This window comes from Brachyhypopomus gauderio, chromosome 3 (genome assembly GCF_052324685.1).
Source record: "Brachyhypopomus gauderio isolate BG-103 chromosome 3, BGAUD_0.2, whole genome shotgun sequence".
Classification (NCBI taxonomy): domain Eukaryota; kingdom Metazoa; phylum Chordata; class Actinopteri; order Gymnotiformes; family Hypopomidae; genus Brachyhypopomus; species Brachyhypopomus gauderio.
The window spans coordinates 25,886,023-25,902,385 of record NC_135213.1 but is presented as its reverse complement, the minus strand read 5'-3'; the positions used below and the strand labels follow the sequence as shown (position 1 = coordinate 25,902,385).

Sequence of the window (16,363 nt, the reverse complement as noted above, 5' to 3'; positions counted from 1 at the left end):
TGCCTGGAAATACCTCCCATAGTGTATGGTCTGTGGGAATGTATTTAAAATGTAAATGTAAATGTGCCATATTTCTTCAATTGTGATTTTTTACACCGCAATCGAAATTTGTCCTCCGCTTTTAACCCATCTGTGCAGTTAGAACACACACACACACACACACACTAGTGATTACTAGGGGGCTGTGGATCACACGTGTAAAGGTGTATGAACCCTGCAAATATTACTTGGTTCATTGCGCTGAGGCGCGGCGCGCGCGAAGTTACAAAATTCGAGAGGTTCACGAGCTCGACAGTGCGCGACGCCACCGCGATTACGTCATTTTCGCCGCTGATTTTAGTTTAAAAATGTAACGTTTAATCTATCGCTTTTAAACAAAGTGCGCAGCAAACACGCATCGTGAACACACCCTTTTTGAATAAGTAACCAACTTCAGCCGCCGAACACGGAGCTGCGAATAAGTAACCAACTTCAGCCTCGTTGGCGTGTGAGTGTGTGAAGACAGTCAAATGCGTGTGTCTCACGTTCAATGCGTGAGAGTTGGCAACCCTGTATATTATATTTGGTCGTTCGTGCTGTTAAATAAAGGAGACTAACACTATACAAAACACGCCATCATCTTTGGAATATTCATATCAATAACATTTCTCCATTACTTTGACTAGTGAGAATAGTAAAGTGTCCCCAGTGTCCAGGAGCAGTTCGTTGACAGCTTTTTCAACGTTTTCGTTTGCATGAATTGCTTTTGTGCGGTAGTATCATCCTAACGTTACTTAATGTTTTAGTGCTGCGAACCTTTGATTGTTTCCACAAAAAACTTTTATTATTATATGTTCATTTTTATAATATTGGGCCAGGTGAATTTCGCTTCGACATGGGCGCTGTGCTGATGTTTGCTGTGTAGGTGGCAGTATATGTCCAGTAGGCCTACTGTAGCCTACCACTACCACAAGAAGAAGACTGTTAGCTACTAGTAACGAAGTGGTCCACTGGAAACAAGGATTTTGTCGATGTTTCGTTGGAGTTTATTGTTTTAGTTCATGTTTCACGTCTACTTTTGCCAGTTTATATCTACTTTATTGTGCAAACATAAAAGACAGGTAAGCTACCTGCTTCGTAACGTATTTTGACAGTCTAACTAGCTAGTTATCATTACAAAATAGTTAAACCATGGTTATTATTGCAATCTGCAGGTCGTTTACACTCTTAAAGCATCATATAATTAAATCGATGTTGCGACTTATAATATTTATTGCAGAGAGTGTTTATATCAAATGACTACCCTGAGTTTTTATGATATCCACTAACGTAATGCTAGCTAACGTAGATCTACCCGTCAGCCATTGTTTAGCAGCTGTATTAGCTTAGTGATTTGAAATTAACAGGGGAATATGCATGACAATTTACTTGAGAAACTACAGTTTAATGTAATATAATTGATGTGGTTTTATCTGCAATAGTATAAGTACTAAACAAAATATATTCTTGATTCAGAAATTTACTTTCTTTCCTCAAAATCAGTTTTTTTTTTCTATGGAATCGGCATGTGCCTGTTTCCAGCCTTGATATTCATGTGGGATCAGGGAGGAATTGGGTAAACACTGGAATGATTATATGACTCCTATCATATCTGTGATCGGTGGAATTGATGTGCTGATTTTGTGCTGTTTCATGAGCGTAAATATTTTAATATTATATTTTATATAGCCAGAATAGACTCAGGAAATTTTAAACCGGTCCTTCAGCAGTAAACGCTGTTTCGTGATACTAAAAAGGAGTGTAGGAAAGGAAAATAATGATTATCCATTCTTTATTTAGTATCACAAAATGGTGTTATAAATGGATGATTATCCATTTCTTTTCCTCCACAAATTCTTTATATTTTTTCATTCCTCCATCCACCCATAGGAGTGAAGTGATTTTATAACTATTTTAAATACAACTAAACTGAAGGTAGAACTAGATTGGCATTTCCTGAAGGAAATACGAAAGGGCTTGAAAAGTTGTGCTGTGTTCTGACTAAGGTTATGGCTAATGCCCCTAAGTGAGGACTCATAAGGTCAATGCCCTGCTTGGGACCAAGATTTGAGTCTAGTGTGTATTAAGCTGTGTGTGGAAATGTATGTGTTGTTGTGTATGAAGGTGTGTAGCGTTTGCTGTGTATATGGTGTGTATTGTGTATGAATGTTTGCAGTGTGTGTTGTGTGCTTGAAAAAGTCTATGCTTGTATGTGAGTGTGAGAGAGAGTGATTGTGTGTGAATAATGGTGTGTATACGGTAGGCTTGTCACGATACTAAGAATTACAACTTCGATACGATACTTAAAAAAATATTGAAATTCGATACCATTTTCGATACCAAAGTCAGATACGGTGCTAATTTCCGTTTTAAAGCCTTTTTATTTTTTTTTTATAAACAAACAAATGAATGTTGCTTTGTGTTTGAAAATGCTTGAAATTGTAACTTCATTTCACAACAAATATCTGTTTGACTGAACAGTTCTTTTGTGTTAACAAATACGAGCATCTTGTAATTCCAGGATGAAACATGAGAGAACGTGAAGACGTTACGATTGGGCATTTTGAAAATAAACAACCATTAAATAATGTGATAAAAAAGCGAATAATTTCGAGTACATGTATAAATATTTAACTTATCCCAACAAACATGCGACGTCAGAAAGACGTTAAAATCAAGTCTGTATCACGTCGGTCAGTCCAGACCCATTTTTGCATGTCTGGTGGACGTTCAAAACTGGTTCAAAATCTGACAGTGTGACTAGGACCTTAACCTTTTAACTTAACATGAACGTCTATGACGAGTTTTCTATCTGAACGTCTGACTAGGACCTTTATTGGATGTCAGGACGTGCAAAAACTGCAACTGAACGGCAGTAATAGACGTTTAAAAAAGACGTCGCTAAAACTTTCATTCTGGCTTTTCAGTGGACGTCTTTTGAACGTCTGACAGAGTGTCTTTGCTCGTGCTGGGAAATATTGAAATGGACCTTGAAAGTGACATACAAGTGTTTGAATTCCACAAGGTGTATGAACCCTGCAAACATGACTTTGTTCATCACGCTGAAGCGCAGCGCACGCGAGGTCGTGCACCTCTCGAATTTTGTAACTTCACGCGCGCCGCGCCTCAGCGCAATGAACAAAGTCATGTTTGCAGGGTTCAGTTCAAGCGCTTGTACCAATATTTCCCAGCACGTTAAACTTAATTAAGTTAAATATTTATACATATACTCAAAATGATTCGAAATATTGTGCTTTTAATCACATTATTTAATGGTTGTTTATTTTCAAAACGCCCAATCTTAAAGTCTTCACGTTCTCTCATGCTTCATCTTGGAATTACAAGAGGCTCATATTTGTTAATGTAATACATGAAAACTGTTCAGTCAGACAGATATTTGTTGTGAAACGAAGTAGTTACAATTTCAACATTTTCAAGTACTTTAGCCTAAATTGCAGCACTTTTCAAACCTGAATCACAAAGCAACATTAAAATTCGTCAGGGAAGTGTTCATTCCCCTGTTTTGAGGGGTGTTTCTTTTATACTACCACATATAGTTTCGGACAACACTGCAAAGCGGAAAGTATAAAGCCTCCACAGCTCACGGAGGTGCGCGCGGAGTCGAGCGCTATGGTCACTCAACCAGGCTTTAGCGCCCTTGTTGAAATGTTCCAAAAGCACCGCTTGCAAACGGGCTTGTTCATGTCCTTCAGTTTTCCATCTGTATCTGCTTCGAATCCAACAGCACTGCGTTTGCTTTAGATGCCATATTAGCATTACAAACTGTCCTGTGCATTACGGCAGCTTGGGTGGGTCAAACGAAAGCGCATTTTATGTAAAAAGAATCGATACTTAAGGGAAACGAGTATTGTACCGTTTCAGAATGTTCAGTACCGATACGTATCTATATCGATTTTTTTGACAACACTAGTATACGGCATGAATGAAGGTGATTGTGTGGGTGTACAATGGTCTGCGCTGTGTGTATGAAGGTGAGTACAATATGCATGTGCATATTGTGTGTCTGTGTAATTGAAGAACACCTCCTTAGGTGTTTCTTCTGTCTGTGTAGTGTGCGAGTGATTGTGTGTGAATGAAGGTGAGTGTGAATGTGTGTATGAAAGTGTGTACGGTGTATGCAAAGTGTGTGTGTTTGTGTCTGTTTATGCGAACAACACCTCTTTAGATATGTGTCTGTCTGAGTTGTGTGTGTGTGGGGGGGGGGGTGCGCGACTGCTTGTGAGAGGATTAGAGTGTAATGTATGTAGAGTCTAGTGTGTATTAAGTTGTTTATGGTGTGTGGGAATGTAGGTGGGAATGAAGGTCTATGGTGTATATGGTGTATGTTGTACATGAAGGTATGTACAAAAATTGTGGTTTGTATGAAATTGGGTAGTGTGTATAGTGAGTATTATGTGTATGAAGGTGTGTATTGTGTGTGGTGTGTATGAAGGTGTGTAAGAAAGTGCTTACAGTGTGTGCATAGTGTGTCTGTGTTTCTGTGAACATGAAGAACACCTCCTTGGGTGGGTGTGTGTGTGTGTGGAGTAGGGCTGAGCCGCTGGCTGTGAGAGGATGAGAGTGCAATGTAGAGTCTAGTGTGTGGGTATGAGTGGGTATGAGAGAGATGTGTGTGTTGTTGGTTGGGGGAGGGGGGGGACATTTAAAATAACTGCCACTCTGTCACTGCTTCTCTTGGAGAAGCCTTGTTTTAGTCAAATTTGCTCCTTCTGAACAAACAGTCGTAGTTTGGGACATATTTTAACAAAGAAATGGTCAGAGAGAGGACCTCCTGGCAACGAGTTTTGTCTAATTGTGTGTGATTTGACTCAACATTGTCTGATAATGACAAGTTAAACATGCTGACAAATTGAGACAAAGTCAATTCTGAGTTTTAGAGATTTACATGGGAGCCAATGGGGCAGTTTTCGGTGCCTAAGGCCAAACAAGCTCATAACTCTAAAATGATTTGATGAACTGGTGAGATATTTAAGAATATTTAAGGTTTAAGGATTTTACAGCAGTTTATCCAGGAGGTTATTTATAATTTTTCATGACAGCACACACACTACCTGGCAGTTATAATGTGAAACTCTGAACATTCTGCCATTGAATTCTATGACGCTTTTAAAAATTTGAAACTTAATCGTATTAAAAACTACAAATCCTATTGACTCAGAAAATACATAGCACAAGTCACAGCATCAAGACCTTCGAAACAGTTCAAAAGTAGTCTGCACATTATGCGGTTCAGGCTGTAAACGCAAAAATGTAGACAAAAAGAAGCAGAAGAATAAGAAGCATTTGGATAACAAAAGATAACAACTTTTCAAGCTAATAATTAAACATTCAATACTGATTGAACTATTAGGTACAGTCACCAAACTACACTTCATACTGATGGCACACATCTATCCACACCTTCTGTAACTTCTTCAGCTGTAAGAAGTAATCTTTTTTCAGTTAACATAGCCATAAGCTCTGTTCGAAATAGACTACTACATACTGGATACTGCATACTGGACTCAGTTGCATTGGACGCTGTAGCTCTGTTGAAAACGCGGGTTGTTTCATTTACACATAGTGCTCCATGGTACACCTCAGAACTACATCAGCTAAAAACAAAAGGTCGACAGCTAGAGAGACTATACTCTAAGACTGGACTTTTAATTCATAAACAAATGTATTCTGATCATGTACTCCATTATAAGAATGCACTCTTAACAGCAAAAACTAATTATTATGCGAACATTATCGGCACAAATGCAGGGAACACTAAAACTCTTTTCCACACAGTGAAAAGATTACTCAAACCTTCCGATATAAATATGAGCAGTAATAACTCAACTGAACAATGTTCTGTTTTTTTGAAGTTTTTTAATTCTAAAATTGCTGAAATTCATAAGCAGCTAATTTCTGATAATGGTCTGCAGTCTAGTTCACCACTAGTGAGTGTTATGAATCTGTCTCCATCAACTGTTTTGTGTGATTTCTGTCTTCCAACCGAAAGTCACATCTATGAACTTATTTCAAAATCAAATAACCCCACATGCAACCTGGATCCTATTCCCACAGCTTTAGTTAAAGCTTGCTTACCTTCTATTGTTTCTCTGATGACCTTAATTATTAATTCTTCCTTGACTGCAGCTATAGTTCCGCCTGCACTGAAAGTTGCTATGATTCGACCAATTTAAAAAAAACCTGGTTTGGAGCCCAATGATTTAAATAATTATCGCCCTATTTCGAACCTACCATTTATTTCTAAAATTCTTGAGAAGGTAGTTGCAGCACAACTTCAAGCTTACCTTGATGACAATAATCTTTTTGAACAGTTTCAATCTGGTTTTCGTCCTAAACACAGTACAGAGAATGACCTTCTCCGTGCTGCTGATTCAGGCTTGGTTTCAATTTTAATTCTTCTCGACCTCAGTTCAGCCTTTGATACAATATCACATCAGCTTCTTTTGGATCGGCTGGCTGGTTTTGGCCTCTGTGGCGCTGTGTATCAATGGTTTGTCTCCTATCTTGCTGATAGAAAACAATTTGTTCAAATTCAGGATTGTCGATCAGAGACTTCCAGAGTTTGTCACGGTGTACCACAGGGTTCAGTATTAGGGCCACTTTTATTTATTATATATCTTCTTCCTCTTGGCAATATTTTTTGATATTATGGGATTCATTTTCATTGTTATGCTGATGATACACAGCTCTATGTGTCCAGCAAATCAGCCTATGTTCTTTGGATTCACTTACTGCTTGTATCCATGATCTACACTTATGGATGACAAGGAATTACTTAAAATTCAACAACAGTAAGACTGAGGTACTTCTTGTGGGTTCTAAGTCCACTATCTCAAAAGTTTCACCTTGTTCTCTTCTCATTGCTGGAATCACTATACCTGTCTCTACGCAGGTTAAGAGTCTTGGTGTTATTTTAGATAGTACTCTCTCTTTCTCCGATCATATCAGCAAGGTCTCTCGGACTGCCTTTTATCATTTGCGAAATATCTCCAGACTACGTCCTATTTTAACACAATACTCAGCAGAGGTTTTAGTTAATGCTCTGGTTACATCGCGCATTGACTACTGTAATTCAATTTTGGTAGGCATTCCTAAAAAGATTATTCACAGACTCCAGCTAGTTCAGAATTCTGCAGCACGAATAATTACACGCTTAAAATCTTTTGATCATGTTACACCTCTGTTGATTCTGCTGCACTGGCTTCCTGTGTAGGAGCGGATTCAGTTTAAAATTTTGCTTTTAACTTTTAAGGCACTACATAACCTCTCTCCTGGCTATTTAGCAGATCTCCTTCAGATATACACCCCGTTCTCTGCGGTCTTCATCAGCAATGATAAAGTTTTGAAATAAACTTACTTAAATAAATTTACCCCATCTTGATTGGTGCAATGATATGAGCAACTCCTAGAAATCAGATTGGCTGTTGTTGCGCAAATATTCAGAATCAGGTGTTCCAATCACTTCCATGGCCACAGGTGTATAAAATTAAGCACCTAGGCATGCAGACTGTTTTTACAAACATTTGTGAAAGAATGGCTCGCTCTTAGGAGCTCAGTGAATTCCAGCGTGGAACTGTGAAATGATGCCGCCTGTGCAACAAATCCAGTCGTGAAATTTCCTCACTCCTAAATATTCCACAGTCAACTGTCAGCTGTATTGTAAGAAAATGGAAGTGTTTGGGCTCATAGGCCACACAAACTGATGGAGCAGGGTCAGTGGATACTGAAGTGCATAATGCGAAGAGGTTGGCAACTTTCTGCAGAGTCAATCACTGCAAACATTCAAACTACATGTAGCCGGTACTTGTCTGACTGCATTGTGCCAAGTGTAAAGTTTGGTGTATGGGGGGATTATGGTGTGGGGTTGTTTTTCAGGAGCTGGGCTTGGCCCCCTAGTTCCAGTGAAAGGAACTCTGAATGCTTCAGCATTGTGGGAACAGTTTGGAGCTGGCCTCTTCCTCTTCCAACATGACTGTACACCAGTGCACAAAGCAAGCTCCAAAAAGACATGGATGGCAGAGTCTGGCGTTGATTACCTTGACTGGACTGTACAGAGTCCTGACCTCAACCTGATAGAACACCTTTGGGATGAATTAGAGCGGCAACTGAGAGCCAGGCCGTCTTGTCCAACATCAGTACGTGACCTCACAAATGCACTTCTGGCACTAAAGGGTGGACCAATGTCATATTGAACCCTATGGATTAGGAATGAGATGTCACTTAAGCTTATATGTGAGTCAAGGAAGGTGAGCGAATACGTTTGTGTACTATAAGGTACTTGAAGTTGGGCGACAGCCTGGCAATATTTGTCTCTCTATACTGCTTCCTTAGGTTCTTATTAGTTACATGTTTTCTTATCAAAAAGTATTTTCCAACTACTCGTTTTTCTCTGAATTATTCTGATTATGGCCACCTAGTTGTTAGATTAAAGCCATAAAGCAATTAATTACAGAATCCATTGAATATTGAATTCTACAGTCCAGGAAACTAGTTTCAATATCACAGAATTGTTTAATCAAGTGGGATACACTTTGGGATATTTTCTTGCTTATTATGCATTTTTTAAAGGGTTTCACTGAAAAACTTTCTCATCTCTTCCTCCCCCCTCTTTTAAATAAGACATGAGTGAGGTGGAACTGTCCTGCCTAGCTTATGTGAAGATGTACCTGCACGCAAGCCTGTTTCCTCGCTCCAGTGTGAATGGGCTGCTGTTATCCTCAAGTCCAGAAGAAGGAGCTGTGTGTGTTACAGACTGTGTGCCCCTGCTGCACTCCCATCTCCCTCTGGCTATGATCAGTCAGCTAGCCCTTACACAGGTATGCAAGTCTCATACATGAACATGCACCATTTTGTTTAGATTCAGGGAGGTTGTTAGTATATCAGGTAAATAGGGTTGCAGCGGTAACCGGTTTCACGGTATACCATGGTATTAAAATGCATGGTTATCATACCGTGTGCGTTTGCTTATTTGCATTATAAAAGGCAAGCCAGCGGAGAAACTCACCCGCGCATGCGCAACTCTACTCCGGTTCAGGTACTCAGCACACAGCGGTGAGAATGGCAGGAAGTGCATTAGACTTAACAAATTTTTTTTACAAAAAAAAGGCTAAACTAAAATCAGCGGCGCAAATGACGTAATCGCGGTGGCTCCGCCCGTGCACGAGGGTCTCGCGCGCTGTCGATTCACGAGGTCGTGCACCTCTCGAATTTTGAAACTTTGCGCCATGCTTCAGCGCAATGAACAAAGTCATGTTTGCAGGGTTCATACACCTAAACAAGGTGGAATTAAAGCACGTCACGCATATATAAAACGACGTTAAAATGGTACGCATATGTGGGGAAAATTGCCCAATTCTAAAGATCGATCTCAGGTTTAATAAATCGATATTGAATCATTCAAATGAAGATCGATTTGAATTGAAAAATCTATTTTTTAAACACACCCCTACTGTTCAGTCAGACAGCTATTTGTTGTGAAACCAAGTACTTACAATTTCAAGCATTTTCAACTACTTTAGCAGAATTTGCTGCTACGCCACTGCTACTGCATATCGTTTCGGACAACACTGCAAAGAATGTGACGTGGCAAGTATGAACACTTCCGCCGATTGCGGAGATTCACGCGAGGTGTGCGGAGTTGCGCACTACGGTCACTTGCGAAAGTAACATAATACAAGAAGATGATAAAATCCTGCACCTAACATCTGGAGTCATGCAAAAGGCTTGGCTAGGATATATTAACCAACCAACCACTATGATCTAATAATACCCTACTACTATACTCATGACCCATCGTGTCAACTACCCAGTACTACTAAGAAACTACTGCGATGACAAGATAGATTTCACACACCCTATGCACACACTAGTTGCTTGAACAGAACACAGCAGCAGCTACAATCTGATACTGGCTCAACAAGGATCCAGAAGCAAAGCACACCCTGTTCATGGTACTTTGCCTCAACTGCCAAGTACTCAGACCACCACACAAACCTGGACTGACCTTCAAAACAAAGTAACAAGGACACGCACAATACCTTGCAAGCTTTTCATTGGGGTCATCAGGAAGGCACCTCCCTTTGTTGGTGTTTCGTGGAATTGAGCCCCTAACACCTCCAGAAGGCTCATCAGTGGAGTCTGGCATCCCAGACCCACCCCCCTCCAAACTCACAAAGTAGTCCATCACAAGATTTTGCTACCGCATGCTCCATTGTGGAAGGCATCTGCTAACAACCTTGCTACCCATATCTCACATCCCAACATCACACACACCAAACAATTTATCTCTTCAAATACTATCCTTACCCCACCTAACCTCAGCCCTTCTTAGCCACACCCACTGACTAGATCTCTCAGCTACCGCTGACAACTCCTTTACCACTGCTCTCATCACACAGCCTCTAAATCCAAACTCAGCCAGCAGTCTTGTGGTAGACTTCGCCACAAAACCCCTAGCCCCTACCTCTACGGGTCTAATATATGCTTGCCAGCCCCGCTCTCTTACCTCAGCCACCAAATCTGCATACTTCAACCTTTTCTTTTCATATGCTGCATCAACTTCAAATGGAACAGTTAACTATGAAATGCACAAGGTTGTGACTACAATACACTCTGGGACCTGTAATATCATAAACCTAGCTTATAAACCTAGCTTTTTAAGGTCCTTGCTTTCACTGGATGTGAAAGACGCCATTAATTTACATGTGTTCATTTTGAAATTCTGACGTGCCCATTTTTCATGTTAAAACCAGACTCTGTGTGAAAGCCTTAAAATAGAAATCTCTATTGTGAGGATCATGTCAGAAATAAATCCTCTCTTTCTGCAGTATCTGGTTATATTCCAACTTTGCAGTAAAACGGACCTTTACAACAGTTGTTGATCAGACACTGACCCAGGCTCAGTTTATCAGATATTAAATAATTTAAACTTTAATAATTGTAGGCCTACTGAAATCCATTATTTAGGTTTCTCTAATTTTGCAGTATTTATATAAACTATATATAAAGGTGTACAGTTTATAAGTAGACATTTTGTGTACAATAGTTCCAGGTTTCTACAATAAATAGTTCATTGAACAACAAAAAACTTTTGTTGTAATTTCTTTAAGGGTCAGTGTAACTTTTAATAATATATGTAACAAACTGTGACTCAGAAAATAAACTGTTATCATACCGTGAAAATCTCGTACCGTTGCAACCCTACAGGTAAATAAGATGTACTGGTGAAACAATTAGACATCTTGATGGGCCTGCCGTATCTATTACTGCTGTTCTGCATATTGCGCCCTAAGTTATGGAAACATCCAAATAAATGTATAAGATGAGTTGGAAAAATACCAGGGACTAAAGAGGTATGGCACTGGTAGTTATGTCTGAAATCCCATCTGGCACAGGATGATATGGCCAGGGACATCAGCACTCTGCCACAAGAACCTTGAATGACAAAAGAGAGGTGAAGTGACAGCAACAAAATATTCCAGTTTGCCATAACTCTCAATGCCCCAATGGTAGTTTTCCTTATTCAAGGTACAAATAAAGAGCCTGCACCTTTTTGATCTAAGCAGATGTGGTGGATCACAGTGTGCTATATCATTAAGGTCAGTGGCGTGCACAGACATTTTGGGGGGCAAGTGCTGGGGGGGAAGGGGTGAAGGGCACTTTTTAGCGCATGTGGAACACTTCATTATAAAAAAAAATTACAAGCACATGTTTGAAATTTGACTTTTATTTGTAACATTCTCTAAACGTGAGTTTTCAGTGGAAAAAAGTCACGCAGCCGACTGATAAAATTCATATCCAATATTAACTATATACAGTCATGTCCTTCAGTTAACTTCTGTTTACCCTCCACTGTCTGCAGGCCTTGTTGCATATATTTTGCAATTAGTCAATCAATATAGGCCTACAATTAAGACAGTAAAAAGACTGAAAAGTAGGAGAAGGAGTTATAGGCTACTGAGTGTTGTCATTACATGAATGCAGATGGGCATTTTTCACAGGTAATGGGGAACTTCCCGTTTCTTCTTTCACAAATGAATGTGTTAATTCTACTTTGGTAGATTGAAGACCAGTCGTGCTGCAGCATTCTGAATTAGTTGTAGAGGTCTGATGACCCGTAGAGGAAGAACTGCAAGTAGGGAATTGCAGTAGTCAGCTTAGAGATGACTAGAGACTGCACAAGTACTTGAGTAGCTTCCTGTGAAAGGAAGGGTCGTATTCTCCGTATGTTGCAGAGGAGAAATCTGCAGGATCTGGTCAGCTTTGAAACATGTGTTGAGAAGGACAACTCGTTGTCCAACGTTACACCCAGGCTTTGAGCAGTTTCTGATGGTGTTAACAAGGTGTTCTCAAAGGAAACTGTGAGGTCGTTGTGTGGGTTTGGGCTTCCTGGAATGTACAGAAGCTCAGTTTTGCTAGGGTTGAGCTTCAAGTGGTGAGCAGTCATCCATGAAGCAATATCTGCCAAGCATGCAGAGATACGCCTAGAGACCTGGGTGTCAGAATGAGGGAAGGAAAGAATTAGCTGGGTGTCATCAGCATAGCAATGATAATAGAAACCATGAGACAGAATAATGTCACCAAGGGAACGAGTATATAAAGAGAAGAGAAGAGGGCCTAGGACCGAGCCTTGGGGGACTCCAGTGGAAAGTTTACATGGATTGGATGTAGATCCTCCATGTTACCTGATAGGAACGGTCTTCAAGATATGACTGGAACCATTTCAAAGCAGAGCCAGTCACACCTAGGCTAGAAAGAACAGAGAGGAGGATGTTGTGGTTGACTGTGTCAAAGGCTGCAGAAAGATCTAGAAGAATTAAAACTGATGATAGCCTGCTAGCCTTGGCAGCATGGAGCTTCTCGGTCACTGCTTTGAGGGCAGTTTCTGTTGAGTGTGCCCGTTTGAAGCCAGACAGATTAGGATCATGGAGTTGGTTCTGGGTGAGGAAGAGAGATAATTGGTCATAGACTGCCCGCTCCAGAGTTATTGATAGAAAAGAAAGAAGTGATACCGGTCTGTAGTTGTTCATGTCAGAGGTGTCAAGTGTTGCTTTTTTCAGGATTGGTACAACCCTTGCCATCTTGAACACGGTAGGTACATGACCCGAAACTAAGGAGTTGTTGATGATTGCCGAGATGTACGGAAGGAGTTGTCTTGACATATTCTGGAAAAGAGTGGAAGGAATTGGATCCAGTGGGCATGTAGTAGGATTGCTAGAAGTCAGAAGTTGATGTATCTTGTCTGAGGAGAGAGGGGAGAAAGAAGACTTATTAATGAAAGTAGAGGCTGTATGGGCAATAAGGGTATTAATAGTGTCCGTGTACTATGGTTGGCACTGTCAGAAGAAGGATTAATCCGTTCTCAACCATCAAGTTGAATTCCAATGCTAAGTCCATCACACAAATGCCTTTTTCATACTTCTCTATGATCGCTCTTTTCAACTCTATTGTTATTCTTTTTCCTCTTTTCTGCTATGTCGTTCTTGGGACCCATGTTTTTTGTCTAAAACAGTACTAAAACCACAAACAAAAATACAGCAAAAGCTTGGAGCACAGCCTCAAAATGGTTTAAAACATGTTGAACAACTAGTGGCATGTGAACGAAGCACAAACTGTATTTTGTTTACAAAAGTCACGTGAGTCGGTTCGGATTGCGAAGTTTTGTTCAAGCTTCGAGGCAAAATATTCTCAAAATTTTGCGTCGAACTCTGAATATGTCGAGTACTGAGGCGGTCGAGTTCCGGGGTTCTACTGTATTTTATAATCAATAAAAATTTGACTGGTAGCCAATGTTGTCCTTCTCAACACGTTTCAAACCTGACCAGATCTTGCAGATTTCTCCTCTGCAGCATACATAAATATTTTTTTCACAGGAAGCTACTCGGGTGCTTGTGTAGGTACCATGCTAAACCAGCAGGTGGCAGTACCACTGGTAACACATGGAACAAGCTTGCTTTGATGGAAGAAAGGGTGTGTCTAAAGTATGTGTATTCCAGGTGTTTAAATACCCTGATCAGCCATCCATTTCTCTCTCTCTGGTTTGACCGACACACAGGTCAGAAAGTTAAGACGGCCAACAAAGCACTTTGTTGGTACCTTGACTTCCGGGTAAAGGGTACGCTGTGCGCGTCTGTGCTGCCGCTCCTTTCACCGGTGTTTCTTTTTGCTTATTCTCTTATTTATTTATTTATTTTGTCATCATTAAACTATCTCAGTGTCCTCTATACTCTTACATCTCTGGATTAAACAAGGATTGCTCTTGTTGGATCTATTCCGAGTTGCGTGAACTCACTGAATCTACTGCAACTACCCACTTTACTTAGCCGGCGGCTTTGTGTTTACCTGCGAGCTCTCTGTGTGCCGTCATCAGTCCCCTGTGATTCGACATGCATGAGTGAGTTTTTCTCTCTCTGTCTGTTGTTTCTTACCAGTCTGTGATCGGGGATACTTATCGCCGATTGTCAGCTTGTGGTGCTGGTCGGTAACACAGGCTAACGCAGCGTAAGCATTAGCTTTTCCGCTTTGCTATTGTGTCTACTATGGTGGTCTCCGTGCTAACAGTTCTGGTCGTTATGCTGGTCTCGAGTGCTGCTGAGGATTTCCAGCGAGTTTACTCTCTGGGTGAACTTTACAATCTTCGTTTTCCATCTCAACTCGACTCCACTACATACGGCATGTGTCTCTCCGCTGGTATCGCCCGTCGGCCTCCTTACATTCACCGTGGATCTAGACATCGCTCTCTAGTGCACCGATCCTCTGTCTCCAGCATTCCGGTGGTCTTCAGCTCTGTTCGTCTCCCCAAGCTCGGTCCGTCGACGCCTCGACGCGGAGTGGACCCTCGAGCCCTGAGAGAGGTCCCGCGGTCCCGGGTTTTTCCTACTACTCTCCGCCCTTCATCTGATCATCCTCGCCTGCTCAACCTGGGTCTGTTCAACTGTCGTTCCATGACTGACAAAGCTGCCCTTATCAACGACCTCATCGGTCAGCATCGACTCGATTTCCTCCTGCTGACTGAAACCTGGCAGTTACAGCATGACTACTACTATTTAAATGCTGCTGCCCCGCCTGGGTTTAAACATCTCTCTGCCCCTAGACTGCGTGGTCGTGGCGGTGGTTTAGCTGTCATATTTAATAGCAAATATACTTTCAGTGAAATTACGATTCAGAAAACGATTAAAAAAATTCACTGTGAATGCATGGCAGTTAGAACATCTGGTTACAACTCATCTGTATTTTTGTTAGTTTACCGCCCCCCTAACAGCTCGGTCTCTGAATTCTTGCAAGAACTTGGTGAAGTCCTTTCTACTCTCAGTCCTCTATCAAATTCTCTGGTTACCCTTGGAGACTTCAACATCCATATTGACTCTGTCTCATCTGGTTCTCTTGAATTCTCATCACTGTTACGCTGTTTTGAGTTGCATCAGCTTGTTGATTTTCCTACCCATAAACATGGTCACATTTTGGAATTAATTTGTTCCATTCCTGGAACTATTACCAATGTGGTGGGTCATGACACTGGGGTATCTGACCATCTGTTTATCACTTCATGTCTCTCTCCTAGCACTCTGCCTCCTTCCTCCAAAACACTTCTCACCTACCGTAAACTTACATCTGTAAACTCTTCAGTGTTCTTCTCTGCCCTAGAATCATCTCCTTTTCCCACTATTCCCTCTATTCCCAATCTTGACACTGCCCTATCAGTCTACAATCATTCCCTCTCTGACACTCTGAACTCTTTAGCGCCTGTAATAACTCTATATGTTCCCTCCACCCACGTGTCACCCTGGTTCACACCTGACCTACGTGTTCTAAAGAAGGCGTCTTGAGCAGCTATTTAAGAAAACTGGTTTGCCTGTTCATCACCAGGCTTATATTGACCACCTGACCAAATATAAGGATGCCTTAAACTCAGCCCGTGCTCTATACTACACGTCTGCAATAAATAACTCTGGTTCCGACCCCAAGCAACTATTTAAAATTGTTAATAATCTACTGTGTCCCCCTTCATCTCCACTGGCCCCTACATCTGATCAATGTAACACATTTCTTAGTTTTTTCACTAACAAAGTCTGTTATCTACCAGGATTTGCTGAAGGTTCAATCACGTAGTTCTTCTTTCTCCACTTCCTCCCAGATGACTGTCTCGCCCTCTCTGTCATTCTCCACGTTTTCTCTAGTTAACTCTGATAATATAATAAAACTCCTCACCAGTTCTAAGTCTACTACTTGCATTCTTGATCCTATACCTACATCTCTGCTTAAACAGGGCGTCTCTTCTCTGTCCTCCTCTATCTGTCATCTTGTTAATCTTTCCCTTGTTTCTGGT

The 16,363-nt window shown here is 40.9% G+C and overlaps 1 protein-coding gene across 2 annotated transcripts in view; it reads left to right on the top strand.

The window, feature by feature from the left end:
• The first annotated feature begins 707 nt into the window (after window positions 1-707).
• emc9 (ER membrane protein complex subunit 9) overlaps window positions 708-16,363 on the top strand; it is a 55,447-nt gene continuing 39,791 nt past the window's right edge. Inside the window, exons 1-3 of one of the 2 annotated variants that reach the window (XM_077000716.1) lie at window positions 708-1,100; window positions 7,915-8,285; window positions 8,659-8,855. In XM_077000716.1, coding sequence (XP_076856831.1) covers window positions 8,661-8,855 — 195 coding nt within the window. In that variant the 5' untranslated portion in view covers window positions 708-1,100; window positions 7,915-8,285; window positions 8,659-8,660. The remainder of the gene's footprint in view (window positions 1,101-7,914; window positions 8,286-8,658; window positions 8,856-16,363) is intronic. The other variant, XM_077000714.1, reaches the window with a different exon arrangement.